This window comes from Balaenoptera musculus, chromosome 5 (assembly GCF_009873245.2).
Source record: "Balaenoptera musculus isolate JJ_BM4_2016_0621 chromosome 5, mBalMus1.pri.v3, whole genome shotgun sequence".
NCBI classification, from domain to species: Eukaryota; Metazoa; Chordata; class Mammalia; order Artiodactyla; family Balaenopteridae; genus Balaenoptera; species Balaenoptera musculus.
Window position 1 is genome coordinate 121,878,967 of NC_045789.1, and position 15,644 is coordinate 121,894,610.

General features: G+C 36.7%; 1 protein-coding gene across 2 annotated transcripts in view; it reads left to right on the forward strand.

The window, feature by feature from the left end:
- Nucleotides 1–15,644, forward strand: part of SPATA5 (spermatogenesis associated 5) — a 326,484-nt gene that overhangs the window by 102,562 nt on the left and 208,278 nt on the right. Inside the window, exon 14 of one of the 2 annotated variants that reach the window (XM_036853530.1) lies at nt 2,274–2,400. The exons of the other annotated variant lie outside the window; for it this stretch is intronic. Coding sequence (XP_036709425.1) covers nt 2,274–2,400 — 127 coding nt within the window. The remainder of the gene's footprint in view (nt 1–2,273; nt 2,401–15,644) is intronic. 2 annotated transcript variants of the gene reach the window in all.

The following is a 15,644-nucleotide window of genomic DNA, read 5'->3' on the forward strand; positions in this document are numbered from 1 at the left end:
GAAATATAGTGGTAAGTGAGGACACAGTGAGGAGGTGTCGGTTACCAGCCAGGGGAAAGGAGTCCTCACCTGACCATGCCGGCCTCTTGATCTTACCAGCCTCCAGACTGTGAGAAATGAACTTGTGTTGTTTATAAATCACCTAGTCTGTGGTATTTTGTTATAGCAGCCTGAACGGATTAAGGTACCTGTGATCTCACATTTCTGAGGGATCTAAAAAGAATTGTTAATTTTTCAGTTTATAGAGCTTTTTACTTGTTATTAGGAGGAAGTAGAGCCTTCTAAGATTCTTATATACTGGACTGGAAAACATACCCAAACTGCCCTTTTGTGATCTGTTTTCTATATTATAGCTGCTGTAGTCCTCAAAAACATAAATCTGATCTTGTCATGTCTCTACTTGAAACTTCCCATCAACTTTAGGACAAAATCCAAACTTAGTAATTTGGTAATTTGGATAATAAAGCCTTTGTCATCCAGCCTTGGTTTATCTTTCTCTGCTAAGAGTTTACATTTTTACATTACTGCTATGCTGTGCTACTCTGAACTGTTTTCCATTTTCAGTGTTCTGTATTCTCTCTCTTCCCTATCTTTTTCTTTGCTGGTCTGGCCCCCACTCATTTTTCAGGTCATAGGTTAGAAGCCATCACCTCTGGACAGCCCACCTTGACTCTCCCAAGACCTGTTCGTGTGACCTTCCTTTGCCCCTTGTAGTGTAGGATCACAACTAATTAGCAAAGTAGATACAATTAAAGGCCTTGGATGTAATCTGTTGGCATCCTTAAATACTTACCTGCTTGTAGTCATCATGAAGGAGCCCATAGAGCTTTCGCTAGCAATGTTCCTATCTAACATTTGGAAAAGTTATATTTTGAAGTGTTTTTGGAAAGATATATAATCTATTTATTCAAAATGTTCAATCTTAAGTAGACTCAGATCAGCAAATCCATGCACCAGCCAATTGGTTACTTGCAGGAATTAATGTTAACCAAGACAAATCTCAGTGGCTTCCCAGATGCTCCTTGCTTGGTCCCAAACTTTTTGACATTGGGAAGGACCATTTAATAAATTGACAGTGTAATTTATATAACAACCTGGAAGGACCAACCATTTAATTTAATTGACAGTATGATTTGTGTAACAACATCATGTATGTCTGATTAGTGTGAGTTCGAGGCTACTCTCCTTTGTTTCAAGTTTTTGAACTTGTAATGCACACTGAGATCTAAATTCTTTTATTTAGAAATCCTGATTACCTTATTATTAAATATGTGATGATTTTACTAAGGTGTACTTGCTGTCATGGGTGCTAAGACAAAGGTATGAGGTGTGTCTCTTCTATCCTCTTTCCCTCTTCTCCCCCCCTCCCACTCTCAACTGCATCTGATTGAATTTATATGTTTAATATACTTACAATGCTGTTTCACTCTGTAATTGTCCACCTAGATGTTTATTATATATTTCCCAATTCTGAACAGAGCTTAGTAAATCCCAGCTAGTGCTAATGAGAACTATTATTGTGGGGCCTTGATTGTGTAATATCAGGGTTTTGTTCACTATTAAGACCTGTTGAGTTTACTTCTTAAAAATCAATATTCAGTAATTTTTTGTGATCAAGGAAATGACATTAAATTAAGGTGTAGTTTGTTCAGGAGTAGCTTTGTAATTGACCTGGTGGGTGAACAAAAGGAACAAAATAAAATGGTATTTTTTTTTCCCCTGTTTCTCCAGATACGGGTATTGTGATGACCCCCTCCCTACTTGCTGATGTGTTTCTAAGATATTCTTAATATTTTAAAATATCAAGATAGGTCAGAAATATCCCGTTTGCTATAGGTTTGTAAAGAGTTTTCTGTCTCGCATAGGCTTTAAGGTTCATGTGAAAATGAGTCTGTACCTTATTCATTTTTTTATTCCCAATTCCTGTCAGTTTATTTGCCATATAAAATGTAAATATCGATTAAGTTAAATAATTACGTATTTGATGAACTTTTAAAAATAATCTTATATCTTACTTCCCAGATCTTTTATATATGACACTCTTAGCATTTCATTATTGGAGAGAAAATAATCATGGTTGTTGATGGAGGAAAAGAAATGATTTAATATAGTTAGTTCTTGGATCTAATTCAACAAGTAATGAATTCTGAAGCATGCATTTTATGTTTTGAAAAAGACAATGTTTCTTGTTATAGAATATATGATCTTTTAAAAATAGTAGAGTATTTGGGGATAGATAAACAGATTTTTAAAACTTTTTTAAAAAAAATCAGTTCATCAGGTGCTGGGAATGTAGCCGATCGTGTTTTGGCTCAGCTCTTGACAGAAATGGATGGCATCGAACAGTTAAAGGATGTGACAATCCTGGCAGCTACTAACCGTCCAGATAGGATAGACAAGGTAAGAAAGAAGGCAGTCTGGGCATTTTAAAATCAAGAACTGGATCGTTTGATTATGTTGGGGATTTTTGGTTTTTGGTTTTTTTTTCTGTCAAATTACTTTCTAATCAGTTTGTCATTTAGAGGATGCTGAAAGATTAAACTAAAGGAAATGAAGATAACTGAGAAAAGATTTTGTTTATGTTTTTATTACTTATGTTTGGTATTAATGAAACTATTTTGTAACCCCTTGAGTTTTCCCTCCCCCATTGTTGCATTAAATTCTTAGTATATTTCCCTAGAGTATTTAAGTTCTGGAATTCTTTTTGTGTTTCATCTGATTTATTTTGAGAAGTTTTTAACATTTTCATTCACATTAAGGTAAGCTTCCGGCCGTTTACTACTAGTTAGACTCGAGTTATTTTCAACAACTTTCTAGAAGTCCTGGCCTATCAGTTGCTTTCAGAGTATTTAGAATAAAAATGACAATAGATTTTATTTCTCTTAAGAAGTTACTTAGGCTTAAATTAAGCTACATAGGTGCAAAATTAACACTTTCAAGCTATTGCTACCACTACTTTTCCCCAAGTCATATTTTAATAAATGAGTTTACTTAACTTTTAAGTGCCTAATTTATACTTAATGATCTAAACTGAGAGTAAAAATTTACTCCCAGGGCGTGAACCAGTTTCTCTTTTTTTTGTTGCTGTTATTGCCTCATGTCCATGACCTTATGAGCTCCTCCCTCCCTGTGCACATATATACAGACTTTCAGTTTTAACAGTGGGATTTTGAAAGAAATCATCTTTTTGAAGATATGAAAGGAGGTTTTATGTGGGAAGGTATTTTGCTGTGGGATAAAGTCCCTTGGTCAAATGCAAGTAAGAAAGCTTTGAACCTTAATAAGTTAAATTGTGCCCTTTCTGCTGCAGTGTTTTACAAGAAGCTAGGTAAGTTGTGAGCATTTGTAGGATCTGGGTGGGTGCCCAGACATCTCTGATGTCTATAAAAAAGATAGAATTGTGTGTGTCTTAACAAGAATTATAGAAAGTGCTGAAAGAGACCTTAAAGATTACCTAATCCCACCTTTTGGTTTCAGTGAATCCAAGAATCATCTTTATCCAGGTAAATATACATTGTATTTTTATGACATTTGTCTCCTGGTTACCCCATGGCTAATGAGCTCTAAAATTTCTTAGGTTTTTTTCTCTACAATGTCTAATCTAATAGTGACCTTCTTTGGTTTCTTAATATTGTATATCTTTGATGTTAGACACATTTCTTGAAGTAGGACTTTGGGCTTAAAGTAAACTTCTTGGGTTCTTCTAAATCAAGCTGTATGATTTAGCTTGTTTAGTGCTTGTATTAATTTTGTCTTGCTGTGTAACAGATTACCTCGAATTTAACAGCTTCACACAATACTCATTTATTAGTGTTTCTGTACGTAGGTCAAAATCTGGGTGTGGCATGATGGAGTTGTCTGCTCAGGGACTCAACAAGGTGTTGGCCGACCGTTCTCATCAGGAACTGATATACCTCTTCTAAGCTCACGTGATTGTGGCAGAATTCACTTATTGTGACTGTAGACCTAAGGACTAAATTTCCTTACTAGATGTCAGCTGGGGGCCACTCTCAGGTCCTAGAGACCCACATACATGGTCCCTTCCATCTTCAAAGACAGCAATGGAGAATCTCCATCATATTTTATCCATCTTACGCTTTAAATTACTATTGCTAGAAAAAGCCTAGTCTCTTTTGAAGTCTCACCTGATCAAGTTAGGCCCACCAAGGAAAATCTCTCTACTTTCAAGTCAGCTGGTTCAGGATCTTCATTACATTTGCAAAAGCCCTTCCCAATAGCATCTAGTCCAACATTTGATGGAATAACTGGGAGAAGGTGTGTGTCTAGCAGAGGACCAGAATCTTGCGGCTGAGCAGAATTCTTTCTACTGCAGTGCTCTTCAGCTTCTTCCCCAACCCCTATGTGAGTTCTCTTCTGGGCACTAAGAACAACTTCCAACTTTCACAGAGACCAACTTATCTTTGCCAGTCATTTGATTGGCTACAAACCTGCTCCTTTGAAATGTCCTTTTCTGTGGATTCTATCTTTTCTCAGATGGAGCATTACTCTGCCTTGCCTTGTCCAGATATATCTTTCTTCAAGTTATACATATAATCTCTTTTAAAATAGAAAAGGATAAATGAATTTAAACTCCTTTATTTAAAGGATACATTTTTCATGTTCTTTATATGTATAACACGTAGTAAGCCTATTATTTAATACAGTAGAATTGTTGACTTACCTCTTTTGCTTACTTTTCCCTCTGTAAGACATAGATTGAACCCCAACTGTTGTATTTTGCAGTAAGGTGAAATTTATCCTAGGTTTTACCTGTACCTGATACAAAAGACCCCAAGAAATTTTTAATATAAACCTAGAGATAATAAGTTATCTTGGGCCACTCTAAGGTTTTGGACCTTTTTTCAGCCTCATCTTAGAATACGTCAAAACCCCAAAGATAATGGTAGATGACTTCCATTCTTTTTGGGATACTTTAGTCTGTGGATATCTTGGCTCTCTTGGAGAAAATGATTAACTGGATTTTGGGCAGAACTTGTCTCCGAAGGTGGGAGATTGAAGGGATGGAAGTGGTTCTTTTTTACATTTCTTTTTGCATTGTTTTTAATATGTTTCTTGCTTGCTAATAATACTTGCCTTAGAAGGCAGATGCTGTGTTTTATTATATCAGCTCATAAGTGACAGTCTCCAATATCACAGTTTGAGAAATTAAAGTTTGGAAAATATCTTGCCAAAATTCTAGTCATATTTTTGATATTTTATAAAATGTTACCTTTAATACCTTGGTTCTCAAACCGCCTAATTGTCCAAAATAAGTGTTTTAAGTACCAATATTATTACACACTGGTAACATCTTTTGACTGATTAACTTTTGCTTCAGGAGGCTTCAGAGAGAAGTGCAAACATATACAAACACACACATATATATATGTGTATTTATATGTATGCTTGTATGTTTGTGTATATGCATGCATCATATATATATACACATGTACATACATTGATTAGTTTTTAAAATTAGGAATCCACCAGCTAATCTTGGATGAGCACATTTAAATTAAGATATTGAAAGTGTTTGTAATTAGATACAAAGACTTAATTTTCTAGGTCAGGGGATCTAAAGGCCGTTTTAATTTACTATTCAAATTTTTCAAAATTTATAATGTTTAATTTGTAATAGATGAAATAATATAATTATGACTGGCAGTGAAACATAAAATTGGTAAATGGAAAAAGTATTTTTAAGTGGTAAAACAGTGCCTTCAGGGTCATCAAATGATATGCTATGCTTTCAAGTACAACTTTGAATTTAGTACATTGAACCGTGGTCTAAATTCTGCATATGTTCTGTAATTGTACAAAAAACACTACTTTAAATAATCAGTGATTTTTGTAAAAATTTTTTAATCATTTTCTATTTCAGGTAGAGTTCCATATTCATGTGTAGTGTGAATTTTTTGTTAACTGTACTTCTGTTATTACTCAGATGGTATAAACTATATCAGAAGTATATTTTCTGGATTTTTTTCTCTGAACTATTATACAGCATTATTTGTGTATTGTTTAATAGCACTATAAAAAAAGTTTCAGCACATGTGTGACTAGAACATGGTGTCCAAACTGTGCCCTGAATGTGCCGTTAGAAACAAAGCAGTCTTAAGAGATGATTTTTTTTAAAAAAACAACTTCCTGTTATGAAATGAATAGACATAGTTTTCACCACCTGTCTTGTCTGGAGGAAACGGTAGTAGGAAGAGAATAGGCAACAGGAGAATTAAAGTAAATTTCCTGTGCTGATACTGAAAGGTGGAGATTTTGTTTTTGGCTTAAAACTGGAAAGAAAAAGGACTGTTCTAGTGTGAAAGAAATAATGCATTTAGTCTAACTTTGGCTACATTTAATTCAGGTGTTTGGCCTTGTAAATTAGCTAGCTTACTTTACAGTCCTTTTGGCTGTTAACCCACAACCTCTACGTCATGATGACCTTAAGTTAGTATATTGGAACGGAGAGAATTCTTGGACTGTCAGAGGAGTGAAATTGATATCATTATGTGACCCATATGTTGTACATTTTTAGTGTCTGTTTTGGAAAATATTTCAGTTTCATATAGTCTGGGGAAACTAAAGCTGGAGTTTCCGGGGGCTTCAGCAAGGGAAGTGAGACACATAGCTCAAGAATCACATTATCCTACTTCCTGCTATGTCATATTTACATGTCAAACACAATAGCTGTAATGTAGCACACTAGGCTGAGTAAAGTGATTGCTTGGGGTCTCCAGTGGTATCCTGAAGTCTCCATAGACCTTTTACCCCCCTACCCTCCTCCTTCAGCTTATAGATAAGTGAAGAGAAGTTGCATCATTAAGAGTCCATTTTGCATAAGAATGACAGGATATGAAGGACAGATGAAGATTAATGAGATTGTGATGTCAAGTAGTTACATTGTCTTTAGGTTGATGATGGCCTGGATTTCCACAGCATCAGGAGACTTTAGAGCAGCAAACAACTAAATTATTTTTGATGCCCAAGTAATAGTTAAAAGCCTGGACTCTAGGAGTTTATATTATTCTTTGTTAGGCTATTGCTTACATGGCCCCTTTTAGGAGAGTATAGTGTTCAATCCATGGTATTTCATGCATTTGTGTTGACTATTAAGGAAGAAATGATCATGTCTTCTTATCCTAGTGTTAAACAAGCTTCAAAATTGTTTAATTTTATGAATATTTTAAAATGTAGTCCCTTTGGTTACTTTTAGTACTGATGCTTGGTATATAATAGGCTCTCAATAATGATTACTATTGTAATTATTATCTCTAGCCTGAAACCTGGTTTTCTTATAATAGTAAATTTGTAGAATTTTTAAAATTCTGCTCTAAGCCATCCATGGAATAGATTGCTCGATTTTTTGTAGGTTTTGTAGAGGTCTTGAGTAATTCAGTGTTCAGAATTATTTTCTAACTTAGTATGTTTAACTCATGGAAGTTATAAACTGGCATTATTTTCCTTCCAGTTTTTCTGGAAGATGGGTTGATGGGTTAAATATGACAATATTTTTATTTCTTAAATACTATAAAAGTTGATTTTATTGATTGCTTTGTAACATGGAAAAAATTAGCATGTTTAGAAATGTCAGCAAATGAGAAGCTAAATATACGTAGCTTCCAATTTTAAATGAATTGTGTTCCAAAAATACCTTCAGACAGGTTAAAAATATGTTTGTGAATGGTTTTCCTCCCCACCCTTCCTAGTTATAAATTAAAGGTCCCATTCATCTATTATTGCTGTTCTCAGCTAAGTCAGTACTAAAAAACAAGCTGCTTGATCTAAGAAACATTAAAAGTTTAAATGAATCATAATTCTTTACTTTCCTGTGAGTATTTAAGGAAAGGATGCTTATTGATCTTTTATATTTATCAAAATGATGTGGAGAGTCTTAGGGTGTTAGAAGGTGAGCCACAGTGTGGTCAGACTTGGGCTACTGCTTCCAAGGTCATCTTCCAATTTCAGCTTTACCATCATTTTACAGGACTGTTAGAAGTAGTTTTATTATTGTTGCTGAGTGTTTGTTTCTTTTTTGTTTTTTAAAATGCCAAGTGTTTTCACTATATCTATTATGGTAGCAGCTGTAAGGGTTTCAGCTTCGGGAAAGGGGTGTTGGAATTTGGTCAGAGGTTGTATGCATATGTGGGTCATATTTCATTTAGAAGTTAAGATAAAGACTGTCTGTCCCAGGGGTCAGCAAACTATGGCCTGTGAGCCAAATCTGACCCATCAACTGTTTTTCTACATCCCATGAGCTAAGAATGGTTTTTACATACTTAAATGGTTGGGAAAAAAAGATGATTTAGTGACATGTGAAAATGATGTGAAATTCAAATTTTGGGCCTCATAAATAAAGCTTTATTGGTATATAGTTACACTAATTTTTGATGTATTGTCTGTGACTGCATTTGTACTACTGTAGTAGAGTAGTTACAGTAGAGACCTATGGCCTATAAAGCCTAAATTATTTACCATTTGGACCTTTGCAGAAAAAGTTTACTGACCATTGATCTATCCTTGTAAGCTTTTAGCAGTTTCCTAAAGTCTCTAATGTCTGCTGTTCACACATGAGCCACAAAATTTTTCTAAAGATTGTTTAAATATATTTACTGCATAAATTTTCTGAAGATAAATTATATATAAGTCAATAATATCATGCTGAGCTTAAAATACACCAATAGTAGTAGGAAGGCTGTATTAACTTCTTGTTCTTTAAAATACCTTCAATCTCTTCTTGAACATTTTTTAATACTTAATCTTTTAAAATACATTTTCTTGGACTAAATAATTATTTTTCCAACTGAATGACTTACCAAAATCCATAAATACAGAAATGAAGTTTTTTATTATATGAAAAAATAGCATATATTTATTCATGACACCTCAGTCTTATAGTTGCATTGGTGTTTTTGCTTTTTATAATTGTGAGTTGAATGCTCTTTGTAGTGTTTTTCATCATTGAGATTTTCAGGCTAGATATTTAAATTTTGAGGAGTTAAGAGCCTATGTTTATATATTTGATAGTAAATAATATTTGGTTATGTCACCATGCAAATAAGAGTATGTTTAATCTTCTTTTAGAGAAAGAGTAATAACATAATAAAATACATATTGTCCTTGATACACAAATTCTAAAAGAAATTAATTTTTTCAAGATGGGGATGCTTCTGCACAAGGTGATACCTTCAAGACCAGGAGAGGTAGCTATTTCACCTAATTCATAGAAACAAACAGAAAGTCAAAGCAAAATGAGGAGACAGGAATATATTCTAAAAGAAAGAAAATGATACAACCCCGGGCAGGGTTGGGGAGGGGGGCTAATGAAAGAGAGATAAGTCATTTACCTGATAAAGAGTTAAAAGTAATGGTCATAAAGATGCTCACTAACTTGGGACAGGAATGGAGGAACACAGTGAAAACTTCAACAAAGAGTTAGAAAATATAAGAAAGAACCAACCAGAGCTGAAGAATACACTAATTGAAGTGAAAAATACACTAGAGGGAATCAACAACAGATTAGATAATACAGAAGAACAGATCAGTTATCTGAAATACAGAATAGTGGAAATCACCCAATCAGAACAGCAAAAAGGAAAAAGAATTTTTAAAAATGAGGATACTTTGAGAGACCTCTGGAACAACATCAAGCATACTAACATTTGCATTATAGGGTAAGAAGACATGATCATTTCTTCCTTAATAGTCAACACAAATGCATGAAATACCATGAATTGAACAGTGTACTCTTCTAAACAGGGCCATGTAAGCAATAGCCTTACAAAGAATAATATAAACTCCTAGAGTTTGGGCTTTTAACTGTTATTTGGGCATCAAAAATAATTTAGTTGTTTGCTGCACTAAAGTCTCCTGATGCTGTGGAAATCCAGGCCATCATCCATCTAAAGATGAACAGTTTCCTAACCTGGGAAAGGAAACAGATGTTCAGGTCCAGGAAGCACAGAGTCCCAAACAAGATGAATCCAAAGAGATCTATACCAAGATACATTGTAACTAAAATGGCAAAAGTTAATGAACATTTTAAAGGCAGCAAGAGAAAAACAACTACAGTTGACCTTTGAACAATGCAGGTTTGAACTGCAAGGGTCCACTTACATGCAGATATTTTCTAATAGTAAATACAACAGAATTATATGGTCTGTCCTTGGTCGAATCCATGGATGTGGAGGAACCATGCATACTGAGGGCTGAGTATAAGTTATACACAAATTAACCCCCATGATGTTCAAGAGTCAACATATAATAAGACCATCAGCTGATTTTTCAGCAGGCACTTTGCAGGCCAGAAGGGAGTGGTGTGATATATTAAATGTGCTGAGAGGAAAAAACTTAGAACCCAAGAATACTGTACCCAGCAAAGTTACCATTTACAAGTGAAGAAGAAATAAAGAGCTCTGAAAACAAGCAGAAACTCAAGGAGTTAATCACCACTAAAATGGCCTTACAAGAAATGCTAAAGGGTCTTCTTTAAGCAGAAAACAAAAGGTCATAACTAGAAATAAGAAAATATATGAAAGAAAAAAATCTCACTGGTAAAGGCAAGTATATGTCAAATGCAGTGTGTCCGCCACTTAAAAAGCTAGTATGAAGGTTAAAAGAAAAAAGTAGTAAATTCAACTATAACTATAGTGAGTAGTTATCAGATACACAAAATTAAAAGCTGCAAATATGACATCAGAAACATAAAACATGGTGGGGGGAGTTAAAATGTAGTGCTTCTAGAATGAATTTGACTTACGTGACTATCAGCTTCAAACAAATAGCTATATAAATAGGCTGTTATAAATGAACCTCATGGTAACCACAAATCAGAACCCTACAGTAGATACATAAAAAATAAAGAGAAAGGAAATCAAACATTATCACACCACAAGGCAAGAGACCAAGAGAAGACAGATACAGAGAAGAACTACAAAAACAACTAGAAAACAATTAAAATGTCAGTAAGTACATACACTCACTTTAAATGTAGATGGGCTAAACGCTCCAATCAAAACACATACGGTGGCTGAATTAAAAAAAAATGATGCACCCCTATGCTGCCTACAGGAGACTCACTTCAGATCTAAAGACACACACAGACTGAAATTACAAGGATAAAAGAAGGTATTCCATGCAAATGGAAACAGAGAGAAAGCTGGGGTAGCAATAGACGTATCGGACAAAATAGACTTTAAAACAAAGATCCTAACAAAGGACAAAGACGGGCATTACAAAGTGAAAAAAGGGTCAATTTAAGAAGAAGATACATTTGTAAATATTTATGTACCCACCATAGGAGCATCTAAATATGTAAAGGAAATATTACTAGACATAAAAGGAGAAATTGATGGTAATACAATAGTAGGGGTCTTTAATACCCCACTTACATCAACAGATAGATCATACAGACAGAAAAATCAATAAGGAAACAGTCGCCTTAAATGGCACATTAAATCATATTAAATTAATTGACAGATACACAACATTCCATCAAAAACATCAGAATACACATTCAAGTGTGCATGGACCATTCTCCAGAATAGATTACATGTTAGACCACGAAACAAGTCTTAATAAATTTAAGGAAGGTGACCTTCAAGATGGCGGAGGAGTAAGACGTGGAGATCACCTTCATCCCCACAAATACATCAAAAATACATCTACATGTGGAACAATTCCTACTGAACACCTACTGAACGCTGGCAGAAGACCTCAGACTTCCCAAAAGGCAAGAAAATCCCCACGTACCTGGGTAGGGCAAAAGAAAAAAAAACAGAGACACAAGAGTAGGGATGGGACCTGCACCTCTGGGAGGGAGCTATGAAGGAGGAAAAGTTTCCACACACTAGGAAACCCTTTCACTGGCAGAGATGGGGGGTGGGTGGGAGGAAGTTTTGGAGCCACGGAGGAGAGCACAGCAACAGGGGTGCAGAAGGCAAAGCAGAAAGATTCCATCGCAGAGGATTGGTGCTGACCAGCACTCACCAGCCTGAGAGGCTTGTCTGCTCACCCGCCGGGGCAGGTGTGGGCTGAGAGCTGAGGCTTGGGCTTCGGAGGTCAGACCCCAGGGAGAGGACTGGGGTTGGCTGCATGAAGACAGCCTGAAGGGGGCTAGCACCACAGCTAGCCGGGAGGGAGTCCGGGAAAAAGTCTGGACCTGCCAAAGAGGCAAGAGACCATTGTTTCGGGGTGTGTGAGGAGACGAGATTCCTTCCCCATGTGCCCACAGAAGGCAGAGCACCACCTAAGCAAGCTCCACAGACAGGCACGAACTGCGGCTATCAGCTCAGACCTCCAGAGACGGGCATGGAGCGCTAAAGGCTGCTGCTACCAAGTATCCTGTGTGCAAGCACAGGTCACTACCCACACGCCCCCGCCCCCCACCCCCACCCCCAGGAGCCTGTGCAGCACGCCACTGCCAGGGTCCCAAGATCCAGGGACAACTTCCCTGGGAGAGTACATGGCACACCTCAGGCTGTTGCAGTGTGATGCCAGCCTCTGCCGCTGCAGGCTCACCCCACATCCCAATTATGATTACCGTACCCCTCCTTCTCCCCGGCCTGAGAGAGCAAGAGAGCCCTAATCAGCCGCTGCTTTAACCCCTTCCTGTCTGGGTGGGACCACATGCCTGTGGGCGACCTACACGCAGAGGCAGGGCCAAATCCAAAGCTGAACCCCAGGAGCTGTGCAAACAAAGAAGTGAAAGGGAAATTTTTCTGTGCTGCCTCAGGAGCAGCAGATTAAATCCCCACAGTCAACTTGATAAACCCTGCATCTGTGGATACTTGAATAGACAACCAATGTTCCCAAAATGGAGGCAGTGGACTTTGGGAACAACTGTAGACTTGGGGTTTGCTGTCTGCGACTGATTTGTTTCTGATTTGTATGTTTATCTCAGTTTAGTTTTTAGTGCTTGATACCATTGGTGGATATGTTTATTGGTTTGGTTGTTCTCTTTCTTCCTTCCTTCCTTCCTTCCTTCTTTCTTTTTTAAATTTTATTAATTTTATTTTATTTATTTATTTTAACTTAAAAAATTTTTTTTCTTCCTTTTTGTTCTTCCTTTTCTTCTGATCTGTGTGGCTGACAGGGTCCTGGTGCTCCGTCCAGGTGTCAGACCTGAGCCTTCCAGCTGGGAGAGCCGAGTCCAGGACACTGGACCACCAAAGACCTCCCAGCCCCATCCATGTAATGTAAATCGGCAAGAGCTATCCCAGAGATCTCCATCTCAACACTAAGACCCAGCTCCACCCAATGTCCAGCAAGCTCCAGTGCTGGATGCGCCATGCCAAACAACTAGCAAGACAGGAACACAACCCCACCTATTAGCAGAGAGGTTGCCTGAAATCATACTAAGTTCACAGACACCCCAAACTCACCACTGGACATGGCCCTGCCCACCAGAAAGACAAGATCCGGCCCCACCCACCAGAACACATGCACGAGTCCCCTCCACCAGGAAGCCTACACCTTGAGCCTACAGCCTGAACCAACCTCACCCACTGACACCAAAAACAGATGGGAACTACAAACCTGTGGCCTGCAAAAAGGAGACCCCAAACACAGTAAGTTAAACAAAATGAGAAGACAGAGAAATACGCAGCAGATGAAGGAGCAACGTAAAAACCCATCAGACCAAACAAATGAAGAGGAAATAGGCAGTCTACCTGAAAAAGAATTCAGAGTAATGATAGTAAATATGATCCAAAATCTTGGAAATAGAATGGAGAAAATACAAGAAACGTTTAACAAGGACCTAGAAGCACTACAGAGCAAACAAACAATGCTGAATGACACAATAAATGAAATTAAAAGTTCTCTAGAAGGGATCAATAGCAGAATAACTGAGGCAGAAGAACGGATAACTGACCTGGAAGATAAAATAGTGGAAATAACTGCCGCAGAGCAGAATAAAGAAAAAAGAATGGAAAGAATTGAGGACAGTCTCAGAGACCTCTGGGACAACATTAAACACACCAACATTTGAATAGTAGGGGTCCCAGAAGAAGAAGAGAAAAAGAAAGGGTCTGAGAAAATATTTGAAGAGATTATACTTGAAAAATTCCCTAACATGGGAAAGGGAATACTCAATCAAGTCTAGGAAGCACAGAGAATTCCATACAGGATAAATCCAAGGAGAAACACGCCAAGACACATATTAATCAAACTACCAAGAATTAAATACAAAGAAAAAATATTAAAAGCAGCAAGGGAAAAGCAACAAATAACATACAAGGCAATCCCCATAAGGTTAACAGCTGATCTTTCAGCAGAAACTCTCTGCAAGCCAGAAGAGAGTGGTAGGACATATTTAAAGTGATGAAAGGGAATAACGTCCAACCAAGATTACTGTACCCAGCAAGGATCTCATTCAGATTTGACAGAGAAATTAAAATCTTTACAGACAAGCAAAAGTTAAGAGAATTCAGCACCGCCAAACCAGCTTTACAACAAATACTAAAAGACCTTTTCTAGGCAGGAAACACAAGAGAAGGAAAAGACCTACAAAGACAAACCCAAAAAGATTAAGAAAATGGTAATAGGAACATACATATTGATAATGGCCTTAAATGTAAATGGATTAAATGCTCCAACCAAAAGACATAGACTGGCTGAATGGATACTAAAACAAGACCCTTATATATGCTGTCTACAAGAGACCCACTTCAGACCTAGGGACATGTACAGACTGAAAGTGAGGGGATGGAAAAAGATATTCCATGCAAACGGAAATCAAAAGAAAGCTGGAGTACCAATTCTCATATCAGACAAAATAGGCTTTAAAATAAAGGCTATTAAAAGAGACAAAGAGGGACACGACATAATGATCAAGGGATCAATCCAAGAAGAAGATATAACACATGTAAATATTTATGCACCCAACATAGGAGCACCTCAATACATAAGGCAAATGCTAACAGCTGGACTTAATTGACATTTATAGAACATTCCATCCAAAAACAACAGAATACACTTTCTTCTCAAGTGCTCATGGAACATTCTCCAGGATAGATCATATCTTGGGTCACAAATCAAGCCTTGGTAAATTTAAGAAAATTGAATTCGTATCAAGTATCTTTTAGACCACAGTGCTATGAGACTAGATATCAATTACAGGAAAAAAACTGTAAGAAATACAAACACATGGAGGCTAAACAATACGCTACTAAATAACCAAAACATCACTGAAGATATCAAAGAGGGATTAAAAAAATACCAAGAAACAAATGACAATGAAAACATGACGACCCAAAACCTATGGGATGCAGCAAAAACAATTCTAAGAAGGAAGTTTATAGCAATACAATCCTACCTCAGGAAACAAGAAATATCTCAAATAAACAATCTAACCTTACACCCAAAGCAGTTAGAGAAAGAAGAATAAAAAGAACCCAAAGTTAGCAGAAGGAAAGAAATCATAAAGATCAGATCAGAAATAAATGAAAAAGAAATGAAGAAAACAGTAGCAGAGATCAATAAAACTAAAAGCTGGTTCTTTGAGAAGATAAACAAAATTGATAAACCATTAGTCAGACTAATTAAGAAAAAACGGGAGAAGACTCAAATCAATAGAATTAGAAATGAAAAAGGAGAAGTGACAACTGTCACTGCAGAAATACAAAGGATCATGAGAGATTACTACA